This window comes from Poromitra crassiceps (assembly GCF_964638095.1).
Source record: "Poromitra crassiceps genome assembly, chromosome: 2".
Taxonomy (NCBI): domain Eukaryota; kingdom Metazoa; phylum Chordata; class Actinopteri; order Beryciformes; family Melamphaidae; genus Poromitra; species Poromitra crassiceps.
In genome coordinates this window covers 99615693-99630865 of record NC_139624.1, presented here as the reverse complement: position 1 = coordinate 99630865, position 15173 = coordinate 99615693, and the positions used below count along the sequence as shown (strand labels likewise).

The 15173-nt window shown below is 42.3% G+C and overlaps 1 protein-coding gene across 1 annotated transcript; it reads left to right on the top strand.

Annotated features, from left to right (window-relative positions):
- The first annotated feature begins 365 nt into the window (after positions 1–365).
- On the top strand, positions 366–11067 carry lztfl1 (leucine zipper transcription factor-like 1). The gene is made up of 9 exons (XM_083659622.1): positions 366–484; positions 592–786; positions 4727–4784; positions 5315–5386; positions 5502–5567; positions 5996–6073; positions 6378–6554; positions 8164–8267; positions 9122–11067. The coding sequence occupies exons 1-9, from the start codon at positions 408–410 to the stop codon at positions 9138–9140; spliced, it is 846 nt and encodes a 281-aa protein (XP_083515748.1). The 5' UTR covers positions 366–407; the 3' UTR covers positions 9141–11067.
- Positions 11068–15173: the final 4106 nt, after the last annotated feature.

Here is a 15173-nt window from a genome sequence, read left to right as displayed (position 1 = left end):
TGGAAATTGTACTACTGCCAACCTTGTACTGTAACTGTCATTTTGCCTTGCTAGATTTGTACTCTGCCACATTTGGCTGTAAATACTCTGTCCATATCTTGTACAGTGTTTAAACTTGTGCATATTTAATGTGTTATTGTATGTTTTATTATATTTTACTGAGTGGTTTATATCTCATGTAAAGTGTGCACCTTCTACACCAAGACAATTTCCGTGTATGTGCAAACAACATACTATGGCAGAATAAAATAATTCTGTTTCCAATTCTGATTATGGACCATCTGCATCTATCTGCTTCTGCTAGCTTCACTGTGGTGCCAGTGGTGTTTCTAACCTCCCACTTCCCTCTCTCCATGTAGGCTGAATTTGGTTTTAATGAACATCATCAGAACGAAGTCATCAATTACATGCGATTTGCACGTTCAAAGATGGTCCTGAGACTCAAGACCATTGACTCATGTTTTGAGGAACTCAAAGAGAGCAGGTGATTGCTCATATTAACTTTTTTGTGTGTGTAATTGTTTATCACGTAAAAGTGGTTATCAGTTCAAATGTCTGATTGATCTCTAATATGCTTGTGTGTGTCTGCAGGCTGGTGGAGGAAACCTTCACGGTGGACGAGGTGAGGGAGATGCTGGATGGGCTGCAGGCGGTGGTGCGGGGCGAGGTGGAGACAGAGCTCATCAACACAGCCCACACCAACGTGCTGCTGCTCCGGCAGCTCTTCTCCCAGGCTGAGAAGTTCTACCTCCGACTGCAGACGGACATCTCAGAGCTGGAGAACAGGTTACATCTCGCTGTTTATTAGAAACTGAAACTACCCAGCAAACATTCGAGAGACAGTGGTGAACAGGAGGTGGCCAAGTTCAGTGTCAATCTGAACAAGCACGCAATTTGTAGGGCTTCGTAAAAAAAATCATATTAAAGCAGCTACGAGCAACTTTTTCGATTGTTATTAAACAGTATAATTACAATATTGATGCATCACATCTTACCTATAATAGTAGCTGAGATCAAAGCTGTGTGAATTGGAGATTGCTCCCTTGGATGATTATTAAGTCTGTGTCTGTCTAAACTCGCGTCAACAGGGGGCTCTCTCTCTCTCTCCTTACCGCCGGCCCGGCTACCCGGAAGTGAAACGCGGAAGTGAAACGCAGCTGCCTGCCTCGCCGTTTGCGCTGCCTAGCAACATAACATAAACAATGTGAACGCCACGCATATTCTCGCGAACATCTCTAGTTATATTCTAACAGGTTTTTTGGAAGTTATTTTGTGGTTATGGCCGAAGTGGCTGCTGCAAACCGTTTCATTTCACTTCCTGATCTTCCCTGGCCACAGACAGCCTACACTGGCCGATTCACTCGGGGCTCAAGCGAGACTACTCTGCGTTGGTCTCGTCGACTATTAGAGGTAAGATGTGATGCATTGATATTAAATTTATACTGTTTAATAACAATCGAAAAAGTTGCTCGTAGCTGCTTTAAAGCAGCTGTCGAAACTGATTTGAACAGATATAAGAGAGATATTTATAAAATGATTCCAGTAGTAGCCATAGAGGACTACAGGCATCATCTCAACTCATTTTGGCACTACTGTATATTATATATTATACTAACTATATAGTCAACATCTATTCATCGTTAAAGTTTGTTGGGTGGCACATCATCAAGACTTTTTTTAATGATGTGACATAGTAGTTCAAAGTCAAACCGAGTGCCACACCAAAGTGAGAGCTGAGCCTGGGCCACTGACACACACAATACGCCTTTGCGTTCACTGAGAGAAGCTCCCATTTCAAGAAGAGGCCACTTCCTTCACTACTTTAGATGTAGATCTAGTGTTTCAACCAGGCAAAAATGTCATTGCCAAGCCACACATTCTCATGTGAATTCTTCCCCTCTTACTCTGCAGAGGTTTCCTTTTCTCAGTGACATTCAGCCAACCTCAAAGCCACAGCTTCTGCTACCTGTGAAGAAATTGTTACAGCTATGCAAAAAACAAAACTTTTAATTTGGTCAAAGAGCAACAATTCATGGTGTCTGACTGTGATGGTAAGGGAAGTGTTGAGCTTGAAGCTATTTGTGATTAAATTAAATTTATAAAACAGCAACCAAAGAATGCGTCTTGCTGCCAAGAGTGTCTTCGAAAATGTTAGTTTATATTACAAGCCTGTAAATACATACATACTGTACATACATACATACATACATACATACATACATACATATACATAGTAAAGAGGATTCCCCACGTACAGCCAGTGTGATCAGGTGCTGGTCAGTTGCAGGTAGAGATGTAACGGTATGAAAATTTCACATCACGATTATTGTGACCAAAATTATCACGTTATCGTATTATCACGGTATTTGTAAAAAAATGCTGAAAATGTTCAAAAAGTACTGAGTACTGGTTTTAATGATAATTACAATTTGAAAAGGTACTATTAACCGTAGGCAATTTTATCACAGTTTATCATTAAACCGGTAACTGTTACATCCCTAGTTGCAGGAACATGAAACATAAATTGAAGAGAATAACCACCGCACACTTAAATGACTTACTGAGATTTATTCAGTGACCAACGTCGAGTCGTCAGGTTCACTCAACATGACACTCCTGGGTAGGGATGGGCATCGAATTTCGAATTTTCGAATAATCGTTGTTATTATCAGGGTCGACTTTTATTATTGAAAGTCGAAATTCGAAGAAAAAAAAAACGTTTTTTTTTTTTTTTTTTTTTTTTAGTGAAATGTTGCATTGTCTCCCCTGATTCTAAGTAGAGTCGAATCGCTTGGTTTGAGCAAGTAAAACAATTTTTATAAGCATTTTAAGCAAGATTTATGGAAAAATGAATGGTGGATGAAATCCCATGAAGAGGGAGAGGGGGTGACTTTGGCACCCCTTTGGCACTCAGACCTGAGCCTACTAAATATTTAATGAACCACTCGTGATTGTCAAAACTGTTTTTTATTTTCGAAAATGTCCATGTCATGTAACATGTTCTTTACTTCAGTGGTGCAATGCTTGTTTGAGCTAAAAATCCACAGCAGAAGCTTTTTCTATTCATTAATAAAGCCTTAGATTTAGAATCAGGGGAGACAATACAACATTTCACTCACAAATTTCTTTTTTTTTTAAATGCTTTTTTTTTTTTTTTTTTTTCGAATTTCGATTAAAAGTCGACTTTGGCCAGCGAATTTCGAATAGTGTTTTTGCTAGAAATGCCCATCCCTACTCCTGGGTGAACGTGATGACGCTACCCACGAAACGCATTGTTCACTGAATAAATTTCAGTAAGTAATTTAAGTGTATGCTCGTTACTCTCTTCAATTTATGTTACATATATACAGATATCTATATCTATCTATCTATCTATCTATCTATATATCTCTCTCTCTCTCTCTATATATATATATATATACAGATATCTATATATATCTATATATATATACACATACATACATACATGTATGTACATATATACATACAAAAATACATAGTACATACATACATACATATACATACATGTATGTATGTATGTATACATACATGTGTGTTTGTGTGTGTGTGTGTGTGTGTGTGTATAACATTTATTCTGTGTCATTCACTCTTCTCTTCTTGACACTGTGCCAAGAAATTTATATGGGGTTTTTGGCACAGGCCTTGGAACAAGAGAGATGGTTATTATTACATTAACATCAGTTCACAGCAGCACTAGTGAGAGGATTTGGTTATGAAATCAAAAACGTCAACTGCAATTATTTCAAAACCAGACTTATTACACAAATTGCTTTGTTAAACCATAGCAACAAGCATACAAAAAATCCTGAGCACTTGTTTAACAGGTGTTTGAGTTCTACCTGTTCCTATTTTTGCCATTGAGATGGACGAGGCGAAGGCTTTTCCATATTCCCTCACTTCACCTCTCTGAGGATCTTTCCCACAAGGGCAAAATAACACAATAATGCTATTTACTGTCACGATCAGTGCATAGCACTACAGTACATGCACACAGTTTTGAATACAGTCGTTATCTTCTGCGGTGTTCATGGTGAACTTTGTGTCACTTCTGACCTGCTGTAACCTTTACAGAACTCAAAGACCTTTACTGATGTAATGTGATGTACTTGTTTTGGAAAAGTTCTTTTGTTTGTAATACGTGAACAGTAGATGGATAAACAAACCCCTGTTTTGCAGGCCTCAGCCCTAAACTGTTAGAGTGTCAGAAGCAGGGAATACGCCCCTTGTTACAGATCTACGTGCGTTCAGCAGCTTTTTCAAACCACATTTAAGCCTTGCATAGTGCTGCTTTCTTCACCACAAGCATATAGCTTATACTTTTAATGTTAAACTGTCATCAGGAACGTGATGGGTGTATTTCCCTTTTGAAAGATGCATAACTGCCAAATAGTGGATTTCTCCACTTTGCATAAGTCATTTACTAGAATGTTGCCAAACATCTCTGTAAAATAATGTGTAGGCCAAGGTGCGACTGTGCTCCGAGTCCTTAGAGACTGACTGTGGTAAAGAGTTGGCTGCAGTTGCTGAACCCGTTGGCCACAAGATTATCAGATTAATTTCACTGTCTACTCAATAACTTTCTGTTGTTGTTGTTGTTGTTAACTGACATTATTTGCAAGATTTTAAGCTTATCTATCTTCCTTCCTCTGCTATTTCCTTCGTCATTCCCTCGTCTAATACTTTTATAATACCTCTATCATTATAGGGAGCTGTTAGAGCAAGTGGCTGAGTTTGAGAAGACTGACTTCAAAACCACTGATAAGGTGAGCGTCTTGTGCAGCGGTGCCCCATTTAGAGCATGAAACATCTCCATCAACGTAGCGGTAGTCCTTAATCATGGCTTTTCAGACCTACATGTAAACTAGTAAAGAGACGGCAGCGCCTCCCAGGCATTTGAAGTAGTTTCTCATGCCAGGCCATCAACCCTTCACACGTTTCAGAAGTCACACGTCACAGAGGTCGCCATGTGGTTTCTTGTAGCTCATTGCTTTCCTGTGGGACTCACACCTTGCTCTAAAAAATAGACCCTTGACCTTTACACTATAATCATCGGTCACATTTCTAAGGCAAACAAATAGTACACGGATATCAAAATATATTCTTTCTTTGCTTTTACCTGTGTGCAGCAACAGGGCATAGCCTACACGTTTTTACTAAGAAATCAAGAGCGGTTGTGAATTCACCGATACGTCCTCTGTTTGTACATAGCAAATGCTGTATTCTGTTTGTTTTATGATTTCAGTAGGGTTTGAGAATATTCTCGCATCATTTCAATTGCAATGTTTGTGCTCAGGTAAGCCAGGAAACTGGCAAACCCAAGTTAGCACCACTGAATGAAGGCGGGGTGTCTGAGCTTCTAAACAAGGTAAATAAATAATATGTTACCTGCGTTAGATGTTCAGGTTGACTGTAAAAAGTTGGATGCTCATTATCACATTGATATCCAACCTTATATACTTTATGCCTCATTTCTTCTTCAGGAGATATCGAGACTACAGGAGGAAAATGATAAATTGAAAACCAGGCTTCGGACTTTAGAATCCCAGGTACACCACCTATTTAACCTCCTCCCATCAGGCAGGAGATACAGGAGTATGAAGAGTAGAACATCTCGCTTCAGAGATAGCACCTACCTCCAAGCCATAAGGCACTTGAATTTGCACTGACACATTACCGTTGTCACTTTAAACTGTATGCACCTTAAACTGTATGCACTTTCTACTGTATATGCTGTAGCTGAGAACTGTTCCTGTATGTTCCTGTCGCTGGCTGCTATGTTTTTGTTTGTCTCTGAGAGTGAAACCAAGACAAATTCCTATCAACTTTTGTTGACATGGCAATAAATCTTTTGAATCTTGAATCTGAATCTTACAGAAATTCAGTCACACATTTTTTTATCTGGACGGCATTGTCCTTACAATCGGCCCACTAGTTTACATTGCTCTTAACCCTCTGGTCTGATTTCCCTTTTTAGGCCATGGGCGCGCTAGATGAGAAAACCAAGGCAGAGCGGGCTCTGAAAGACCTTCAGAAGGTGCAAGGTGAACAGAAGGTACTGTTCAGAGTTGGGCTTGGAAGTAGTATCAGTTAAATCATTGTTTATAACCACATTTGGCTTGTGTCTTGTGCTGCTGTCATGTTTTGCTTCTTTGTTTTTCATTTCATTGTGTCTGAACAATTGCTGTGATTTGATTTCTTTCTGCTAACTTGGACCTGCGATGGTATGTATGCAACTGACCAAAGTGTGGCTTTTTTGTGTGATTGTGAATAGGAATAGAAGTCTGTCACATAAAGATAGTGTCAAATAAACAGCATGCTTTCCATCTGAACTGATGTGTTGCTTCTTTTCCTTTAAGCGGGCTGCTCGTTCCCAGGAGATCAACAGTCTAGAGGACACGGTGGCATCTCTGAAGTCAGACTATGAAAGGTCTCTCAGCGCCAACGCCGCCTCCCAGAAGGACCTGCAGGAGAACCTGGTGTCTGCCAAACATGACCTGCTGCGAGTGCAGGAGCAGCTGGCCCTGGCAGAGAAGGTACATCACTGTTTTCCTTGCCTCCAGCTGACAGCAAACCAGTGTCCGATGCTGCCAATTTGTCTTCAATAAACCACACTGGCTGGTCGTTTATTGATACAATATTTGAATTAATTGGATATATTGTACTGTATATACGACTGTATACAGTCGTTGGCCTTTGCCTGTTGTCAAACTTTGTCCCCAGTACCCACTATACACGCTCTGACCATGAGCCAATCAAAACATAGACTCAGCTCTCAGTCTTAATCCGTTTCACTACTGTAAGAATATTACTATTTAAATCTTTTCATAACATTAGGTGGTGCTGTTGGAAGCCTTGCATCGGAGAACCAATCATGAGTGTTGTGGGCGGGCCTGCTTTCTGGGGGCAGTGACGCTCATGCAGAACCGGTGCTGTCGCGTTTGCGGAGAAACATATTAATCACTTAGAAACAAACATAACCTGTTAATAGGACGTGTTTCATCCGGCCCCGGCGGATAGAGGTCTTTCCCCCAGCGATAAGCCCGACTCCCAGAGCCTGCTGATGACTCACAGTAGCAAGCGGACCACTTCCGGGTAGGAAAAATGATTGTAAAATAAACAACGGGTATAAACTCTCTTTGCAGCACATCGGTGTCTTGCTCTATATTGGAACTATGAAACATTGCATTGCCGCTACCAAATAAAATTTGAATAATAAATGTAGGTGTGTCTGCTGCCGGCCGTTCTCGCCGGGCTCTGAACCAGATTTGGAACAGTAAATTCCCAGACGTTTGGTGGTTAGGTGGCGCTGTTGGCGCCGCTCCCCAAACGTCTGGAAACCGAGACTAATCAAAACAAAACATTGGGCATGGTGGCGCAGTGGTAGTGCTGTTGCCTCACAGCAAGAAGGTCCTGGGTTTGATTGCCGCCTGTGACGCTGTGGGCGCTCAGGGTGTGTCCCCATTCCCTTGTCCTCAGTGCCTACTGCCCAGGTGGGCTAGCTTGTCAAAAGGGCCTTTCTGTGTGGAGTTTGGATGTTCTCCCTGTGCTCCCCTTGGGTTTCCTCCAGATAGGAAAAACATGGGAAAAACACACAAAAACAATGGCTAATTAAACAGGCTCCTGATTGGCTGCCTGTTGTGCTGGCTTTACACAAAAGCGCTAGAGTCTAAACCTCTGCAAGCTTTTCCTTCTGTTTCTTCACTGCCTGGACGGTTAACTAGCCTTGAAACTTAACAGTATTCCTGCTTGGCAAGTCATTTCATGATGAATTACAAAGTTGATCCATTACATTACATGTGAATGAAGTTTTTTTTTAATCAAAACTCTACGCCTCTTGTCTCTTTATTGAATGTGTCAGACAGGACCTGATTCTATACATGAAAATACATTGAAAATGGGTAGAGTCAGTGAGGTATTTCTATGAAAAATCGATATTAATTATTTGGGCTGGTAACAATATTCATAGCCGGTAAATTATTTCGGTTTACAAGCTCTTGACAGGTGAGCAAAAACTACATTTTGGACACCCCGCCAGCAACCCTTCATACTCTGTACCAATCTGGTCCTCTTATTGCATTCACCTTGCATGTGTTTATTTACAGTATGTGTATAGTTTATGTGCATGTGTGTGTATGTGTACAGGAGTTGGAGAAGAAGTTCCAGCAAACTGCTGCCTACCGCAACATGAAGGAGATCCTGACCAAAAAGAATGAGCAGATCAAAGATATCAGAAAACGCCTGCAGAGGTGAGTGAAGGAATCTGTAACTGTCGAGTTTAGCAAAAACAATGGAAATGGCATCTTGTATGCCATTCTGCCCTGGCTTGTTGACCCCTTAGATTGCAGTTTGAGCTGATGGCCTCTGGGTGACGCTTTAGAGTTAAACAACTACAGACTCATTTTTCACCTCTATCATTAGATAAAGGTGTGTGGGGGGGGGCTTTTTATTTTGTTGTTGCTGAATTTCAGCCATCTTTTACCGCACTATATATTGAGCTATTGACTTTTAGGACTTACTACATGTTTTATTGTGCTTTTATGTAACCTGTTTTTATTTTTTACTAGTGGACCCGTGGGAGTTAGACCCCCCTGGGACAAATTCATCATAACGGGTGTCCAACTCCCACGGGTCCACATAGAATTGGTGATGTCACTCGAGCACTCGATGATGTCATCAGTGATGATGTCATCATTGCTCGAGTGAATCACATCATTAGGTAATTAGGGCAATCATTAGGTAATTAGGTCAATTAATCCTCCCTAATTAGGTCACCCGCAGGGGTGCTCTTTACACTTCCTGTTCCTGAAAGATTCAGCTCGATCGCACGTGAAATGACAGTTGTGGCCGAACACAATTCTGCTCACTCACACACAGACACTTTGCATTCTTATTATAGGATAGGATTCTGCGTTTTTTCTTTAAAACCCACCTGCAACCCAAGTTTCCCTCATGACACTGTAAAGTTTGAATTTAAGTTGAATCAAACACTTTTTGTGGCTGGGTGCTGGTAGGGACCACAATACTTTGTTCATACTGTATGTAATGCCCAATTCTTTGTAAAATAGTATAACTGACTTTCCTAATATGCTGTTTCTTGCAGATATGAGTCCGATGAATGAGCCTCACCCAGACGACCAGGGGGGTAAGAAGGGTATACCTGTGGTTTGGAAGAGGTTTTGATAAACCATCAGTTCTACTGCTCTAGCATTAGAGAGAGAGAAAGAAGCGCTTCCATGAAGATCTGGTTGTTTCATGCTTTAGCATCTTAAGTAGTTGTTGACTGTAGTAGAGAGGCCCGGGGAGGGGAGGAGATGGGGGTTGGAGCTAGATGGTTACCAGTGTTGTAGTCAAGTCACTATAGATGGAGCCTAGAGTCCCCAGTGTTTCGAGTCCAAGTCTGAGTCACCAAAGAAGAGTCCGAGTTGAGTCCCCATTGCCTGAGTCCGAGTCCGGTATTAATATATCGTAGCTATCAATAGGCTATCTTATGCCAAATTATTAGGATCTATTAAAAAAAAGTCTTTATCAATGGACAAGTCTCTAACTTCAGAGTCCGAATGCATGAATGGGTGAGTCCGAGTCATCAGTGCTGAAGTCCAAGTCACAAGTCCTGAAATGAGTCCAGGACTCAGACTCCTGGACTCGAGCAGGGATGCACCGATCCACATTTTTTACAATCTGCCGATTCCGATATATTCCCATACCGATATTTTTCTTGAATATACAGTATAGGCAAAGATTTGGCCAATTAAAGATTATTTTTTTAATATACCTTGCAAAAAGCAGACAAAATTAAGAAAATATACAAGGCAAAGAAGGATACTATTATACATGGGTAAATTACGGCCAGCGCTGGAATTGCAAAAAAAAAATATATATATATATATATTTTCCGATTCCGATCCGATTCGTGAATGATGTCAGTATCGGCACCCGATACCGATATTGGATCAGTTGGGTCCCATCCCTAGACTCGAGTACTACAACACTGATGGTCACACAACTGAAGTATTGATCAATTGTAGCCTTCTTCAGCTGTGCTTTTTTTCTGCATCTCAATTCGGAGCTCATTTTCAGGCCTCCCTCAGTGCTCTATGCAAGTACTATCATGTCCCTGTATAAAGAGGCCTTGTCTGTTTGTTGAGCTGGACAGATACTCTGCCTGAAGCTCTGCCGTTTCGTCTTTCTGATATGTTATGCATAGTTTTATGGCCCCGTCATTAGTTATTATTGCCTCTACTCAGATTTCCAAGCCAACCCCAAGACATTGTGTTTGTTGATGGTGAATTTCTTTTGCGTCTCCCCTGCCCATCAGGAGAGAGTTGTAGACTAGCACATGCTTCCTCCAATACATATGTGCAGTCGCCAACTGCTTCTTTTCACCTGACACCGAGGAGTTTCACCTGCAGGACATAGTGCGTGGGAGGATCATGCTATTCCCCCCAGTTCCCATCCCCCCGAACAGGCCGACCAGAGGAGGCACTAGTGCAGCAACCAGGACACATACCCTTAATCCGGCTTCGTACTCGCAGACACGGCCAATTGTGTCTGTACTACTATAGACACCCGACCAAGCCGAAAGCAACACGGGGGCTCGAACCTGCGACCCTCGTGTTGGTAAGCAGGGAATATCTACCGCTGAACTCCCCGGATGCCCCAATAGCAAATTGATTCAAAATATTTGTGCTTGACCCTTCAGATGTCACTCTCGCTATCATTGTTTACCTAAAAAAAAATGATGAAAATCTGGGGCAATAGGAATGAAAGTATGATGATTGGAAATATTCCATGTTTTACTCTAATTTCTTACATTTGTATTTTCTGCTCTTGCATATTAAATGAGGTGGAAAAAAATTGTAATCCAGAAATATATTATATTTCCCTACACAGTGTGCATAGAATATTTTTGTCTAAAAACTTTAACTGCATACTTTTCCTATTGCTTTGGGTGAAGGAGTGTAAGAGAAACATGATTGTGTTCATGATGTAATGCTCTTGTAGAGTATGATACATCTACAGTATATACTAGTATGTGGATTTGTTTGTCTTGTGTAGTCTGGGGTAATAAAAGCTGTTACCAAAACAAAAGTGTTTTACTCAAGTGTGTTAGCCGTTACTATAGTCTGACCTTATTATTATATCAGAGTCAAAGTACGTGAAACGCACACCTGCAGTGATGAGGTGCCAGCCGATGAGAAACAATGATCAAAATAATCAAGTTTAGCTGGTGCACACTCGTAGCTCCGATGCAAAGGTTTATTGAGACATCAAAATATAAATGTAACGTCAATAAATGCTCCCTGTGTTGGAACTGACTGGGGAGAGTGACTTTGACTGTCGGTTGTTGCCAAATGGGCTGCTTTGAGGGTGCATGGCAGCAGTTCTGCGGATGGAAATGCCTTGTGGAGAGGTCAGAGGAGAATGACCATACTGGTTGGAGCTGACAGAAAGGTGACAGTAACTCGGATAACCTCTTTACAACTGCGGTTAGCAGAAAAGCATCAAACAGCTGCTGTTGACGCCAGCTTCTGTGTGTTGTTAACCAAAGGAGATTGAGCAGCGTAAAGAGACAAGGTGGTCACCACAGTCAAACCCCACCCCCTCTTGTTTTGAGTGAAACTCTTCAAGCCACAATCTGTCCTGACTTCAACTTCTGCTGCCTGCTCTGCGTCATGTGTGACTGCATGCACTAACTCCCTATAGGTGCAGAGGAAGGGGGCGGGAGAGTCGAGGGACCTATAGAACGAGTCCAAAACGCCTTGATCCGTCTTCTAAATGTGCTTGCTATAAAAGCTCATTTCAAACCGGGGCAGGGATCAGAATCAAATGAACTATTTAGCTGCACCATCTGGAGCTCCAAACCCTTATCAGTGTTGTGTCATCGGGGCAGCAATTAACTGACGGGGTAAAAACGGCAGATGAATTCAAATAGGATGCAGATGCCGAGCTGATGGCAATCAGTACGTGAAATAAATCACAGCAAGCAGGTAGACAGGAAGTGGTGACTAGTGTTTCACAGCAGAAGACTCAAACTCCCCTAACTGCTACTGTTGCTGCTGAGAGAACAAGAGCTGCAGCATTTTCCCAGAATGTGCCTGGACAACTTAGTACACATCACAGCAGCACTGCCAAAGGTATCACAGGGGGTTTCTCCACTTCACTGACGAAGCAAAAACGTCTGTTTGGTTTTTCTTCCGAATTATTGAGTGAGCTTTTGCTTGTGAGAAGAATAGGCGTGCGTTTCCAATTCCAGGGAGGTTTTAGGTGATGTCCAGAGTTAGATTTTTTAAAAAAACTGCTTGTTGTGATGTATAAATCAGTTAACTAAAGGTGCATAGCACAAAGTTAATGTTACTTTTGAGTGACCCCAGTATTGCCAGTTATCAGTGCTCTGTGCATCTGCTTATAATCAATGGATAATCTCTGCAGATAACCTTTCTCCACAGAGGGGCATGGCCAATCAAGCACCAGGCCAGTACACCGACCTGAAGGCAAGGCAGGCAGACACTGAGGTTGTCACAGATAACTACCACCAGCTCAACGTGAAACTGCCTCTGTAATCTGACATCTGCCCTTTACAAAACACTGTCACAGATCAAGGTTAGAGAGATACCTGACCACCACCAGTCATTTCCAGTTTTGAGAATGTCGTCATTGCTTCACACCATCAATTTCACCTTGGTGATATGACCATGTTTGATTTCCTTGAACCGGCACCATATGTTGCTTCCCAGCTTCACTCTTCAAAGTCAAGGCAGAGGACAAATCTGCTCACCAGAATCCACCTGAAGTTATAATATGATTCATATACTGTAGATATGACCTGGATCAAACTTGAATTTTGGCTTATTTTGAACCTTTCATTATTACATTAGCTTTATGTTTTTTAATATTTTTTCCCTGATTTGTTATCCCATTTTTATCCCCCATTAGTGCTAATTTAATTTATTTATCCTGGTTGCTACTCCACCCTCTGCCGATCTGGGGAGAGCCGAAACTGGCTCCATGCTTCCTCCGAGACATGGGCAGTTAGCCAGCCGCTTCTTTTCACCTGACAGGTGAAGCTTCACCGGTAGGACATAGCACGTGGGAGGTTCACGCTATTCCAACCAGTTCCCCTCCCTCCGAACAGGCGCCCTTAACGACCAGAGGAGGAACCACATTAGCAACCAGGATATTGCATGTTTTGGTGAGGGGTTCCTATATGAAGGAAACCCCCAGGGGGCATGGGGAGAACATGCAAACTCCACACAGAAAGGGCCCTTTTGACGACCCCACCCGGGCGGTGGGCACTCGAGGACATGCGGACGGGCACGCATTCCTTCAGCGCTCACAGCGTCCCAGGTGAGAATCGAACCCAGGACCTTCTAGCTGTGAGGCGACAGCTCTACCACTGAGCCACCATGCCCCCCCCCCCTACATATTGCTTTATTGACTATCTTTTCTGTTAACAGTCTCAGATAAATGTTGCCTAATACTCGATTGCAGAGGTCTTCAAAGTGGGAGGCGGGCCCCTCCAGGGGGGCTCCAAGCAGTTTCAGGGGAGGCTCAGTGAATGGAAGTGAAAAAATATTACATTAGTTGTCAAAAAGAGCTCTCATAGAATAGCCTAAATGTGATTGAATTGGTTAAAGAGATAGTTCAGAGATACAGTAGTTTGGGGGAATCTTACAGTTTTTCCACTTTCCCAGAGTCACAAACAAATAAATGCCTTCAGACAGACCTTTTTGCATTCGGTGTAGTGTGAAGTATGTCAAACAGCAATATCAGGCTATCTTGACTCAATTGTTGAGTGTCTACTATGGATTCAAATAACATCATCATGATCCAGGCATCCAGGAATTGAGTGAGGGGGGCACCTTTTTCCAAGCTTTGTCTGGGGGGAGGCCCACGGTCTCAGACTTTGAAAACCCGCCTGCTCTATTGTATAAATACCATTTCAGAAATTCTGCAAATCTGCCCTACAACAAGACTTACCATTATACAGGAGGTGGGTGATAAAACTACTAAATGAATTGTGGGACAAGGGTAAGCCGGTAAGGCACAACTATGATCTATTTTACTAAAGGATATCACCACCATCAATGGCCTCATTCAAGTACTAGTAGTTCACATACGCACTTTAGATGTAGCCTAGTAAGCCTACATTTAATAATTACAGTGTTACCCTCACTGGTTTCAAGTATGAGTCAGCATTAGGATATGAACCAACAGTTCATATGCAAAGTGTATTAATGAAATGCTCTAGCTTTTGTAATTCCACTGTATGTCCAGTTTTACAGCCAATGAACTGTATTCCTTGCAGTCAATTGTGATCAATATGAATATAATTAGTTTCATGTTTAGCAGTTTCCACAATGGCGCTGGGCCAGCGGCCCCCGCCGGGGGTCGTAAGATAGGTCAGTCACTCGGTCAGTCAGGATTCGAGGGGTGGGTAGGATTAGTGGCTCGGGGGATATGGGTGGTGTTGGGGGGCAAGGGGAGGGTCATAGGGATAGGAAGGTGGTAGGGAGTTGGGATTCAACGGGTGAGTAGGGTTAGTGGCTCGGGGGATATGGGTGGGAGGAGGGGCCATACGGCGAGTGGCGCTGTGGTCTTAAAGGTCTGTGCTTGTTCTCTGACTCAAACCATGATTGAGTGGTCACAGACGAGTCACTAACTGCATCATTAGATTGAATGAAGCAGATTATTGGATGTTTGGTGGCCATCTGACTGATACACCTTTCAAATGAGATCAATCAGACCTAACTGCAAGGGCTTCCCCCGGCGTGACTGTGGATCGCTGTGTCATCCTAGTGACTAATCCACCTGACCCGTTTGATAGACTATTTTTACATTTATGTTCCCCAGAGTTTCTCCCAGCAGTGACGTCTGATGCGAAATCTGAGGCTTCACTTCCAGATATGTCTGGTCGAAACCCAATGTCGAAACCCAATGTGATCCTTCATTCATAACCATCTGACTCTGATAAATGCTTCTGCATTTTTCAGAGTGAGGTCATCCATGCTTATTCCTTTGCCTCAGTCTGTGCCAATGTGCATCACCACAAGACGCAAAGGAAATCACCTTTAGACTAGTCTGTAAACAATAAATGAAGTTTAGTCAGAACAGGCCAATGCATGGAAAGACTTTGCTGGAGAAGCTAAGCAGGT

Excerpts from the sequence above, each read along its gene's own strand:
- lztfl1 (XM_083659622.1), top strand. The coding sequence starts at position 408 with ATGCGATTTGCACGTTCAAAGATGGTCCTGAGACTCAAGACCATTGAC. Across the intron at positions 5,387-5,501 it reads TGTCTGAGCTTCTAAACAAG|GAGATATCGAGACTACAGGA; the intron begins GTAAATAAATAA and ends TTTCTTCTTCAG. Across the intron at positions 6,555-8,163 it reads AGCTGGCCCTGGCAGAGAAG|GAGTTGGAGAAGAAGTTCCA; the intron begins GTACATCACTGT and ends GTATGTGTACAG.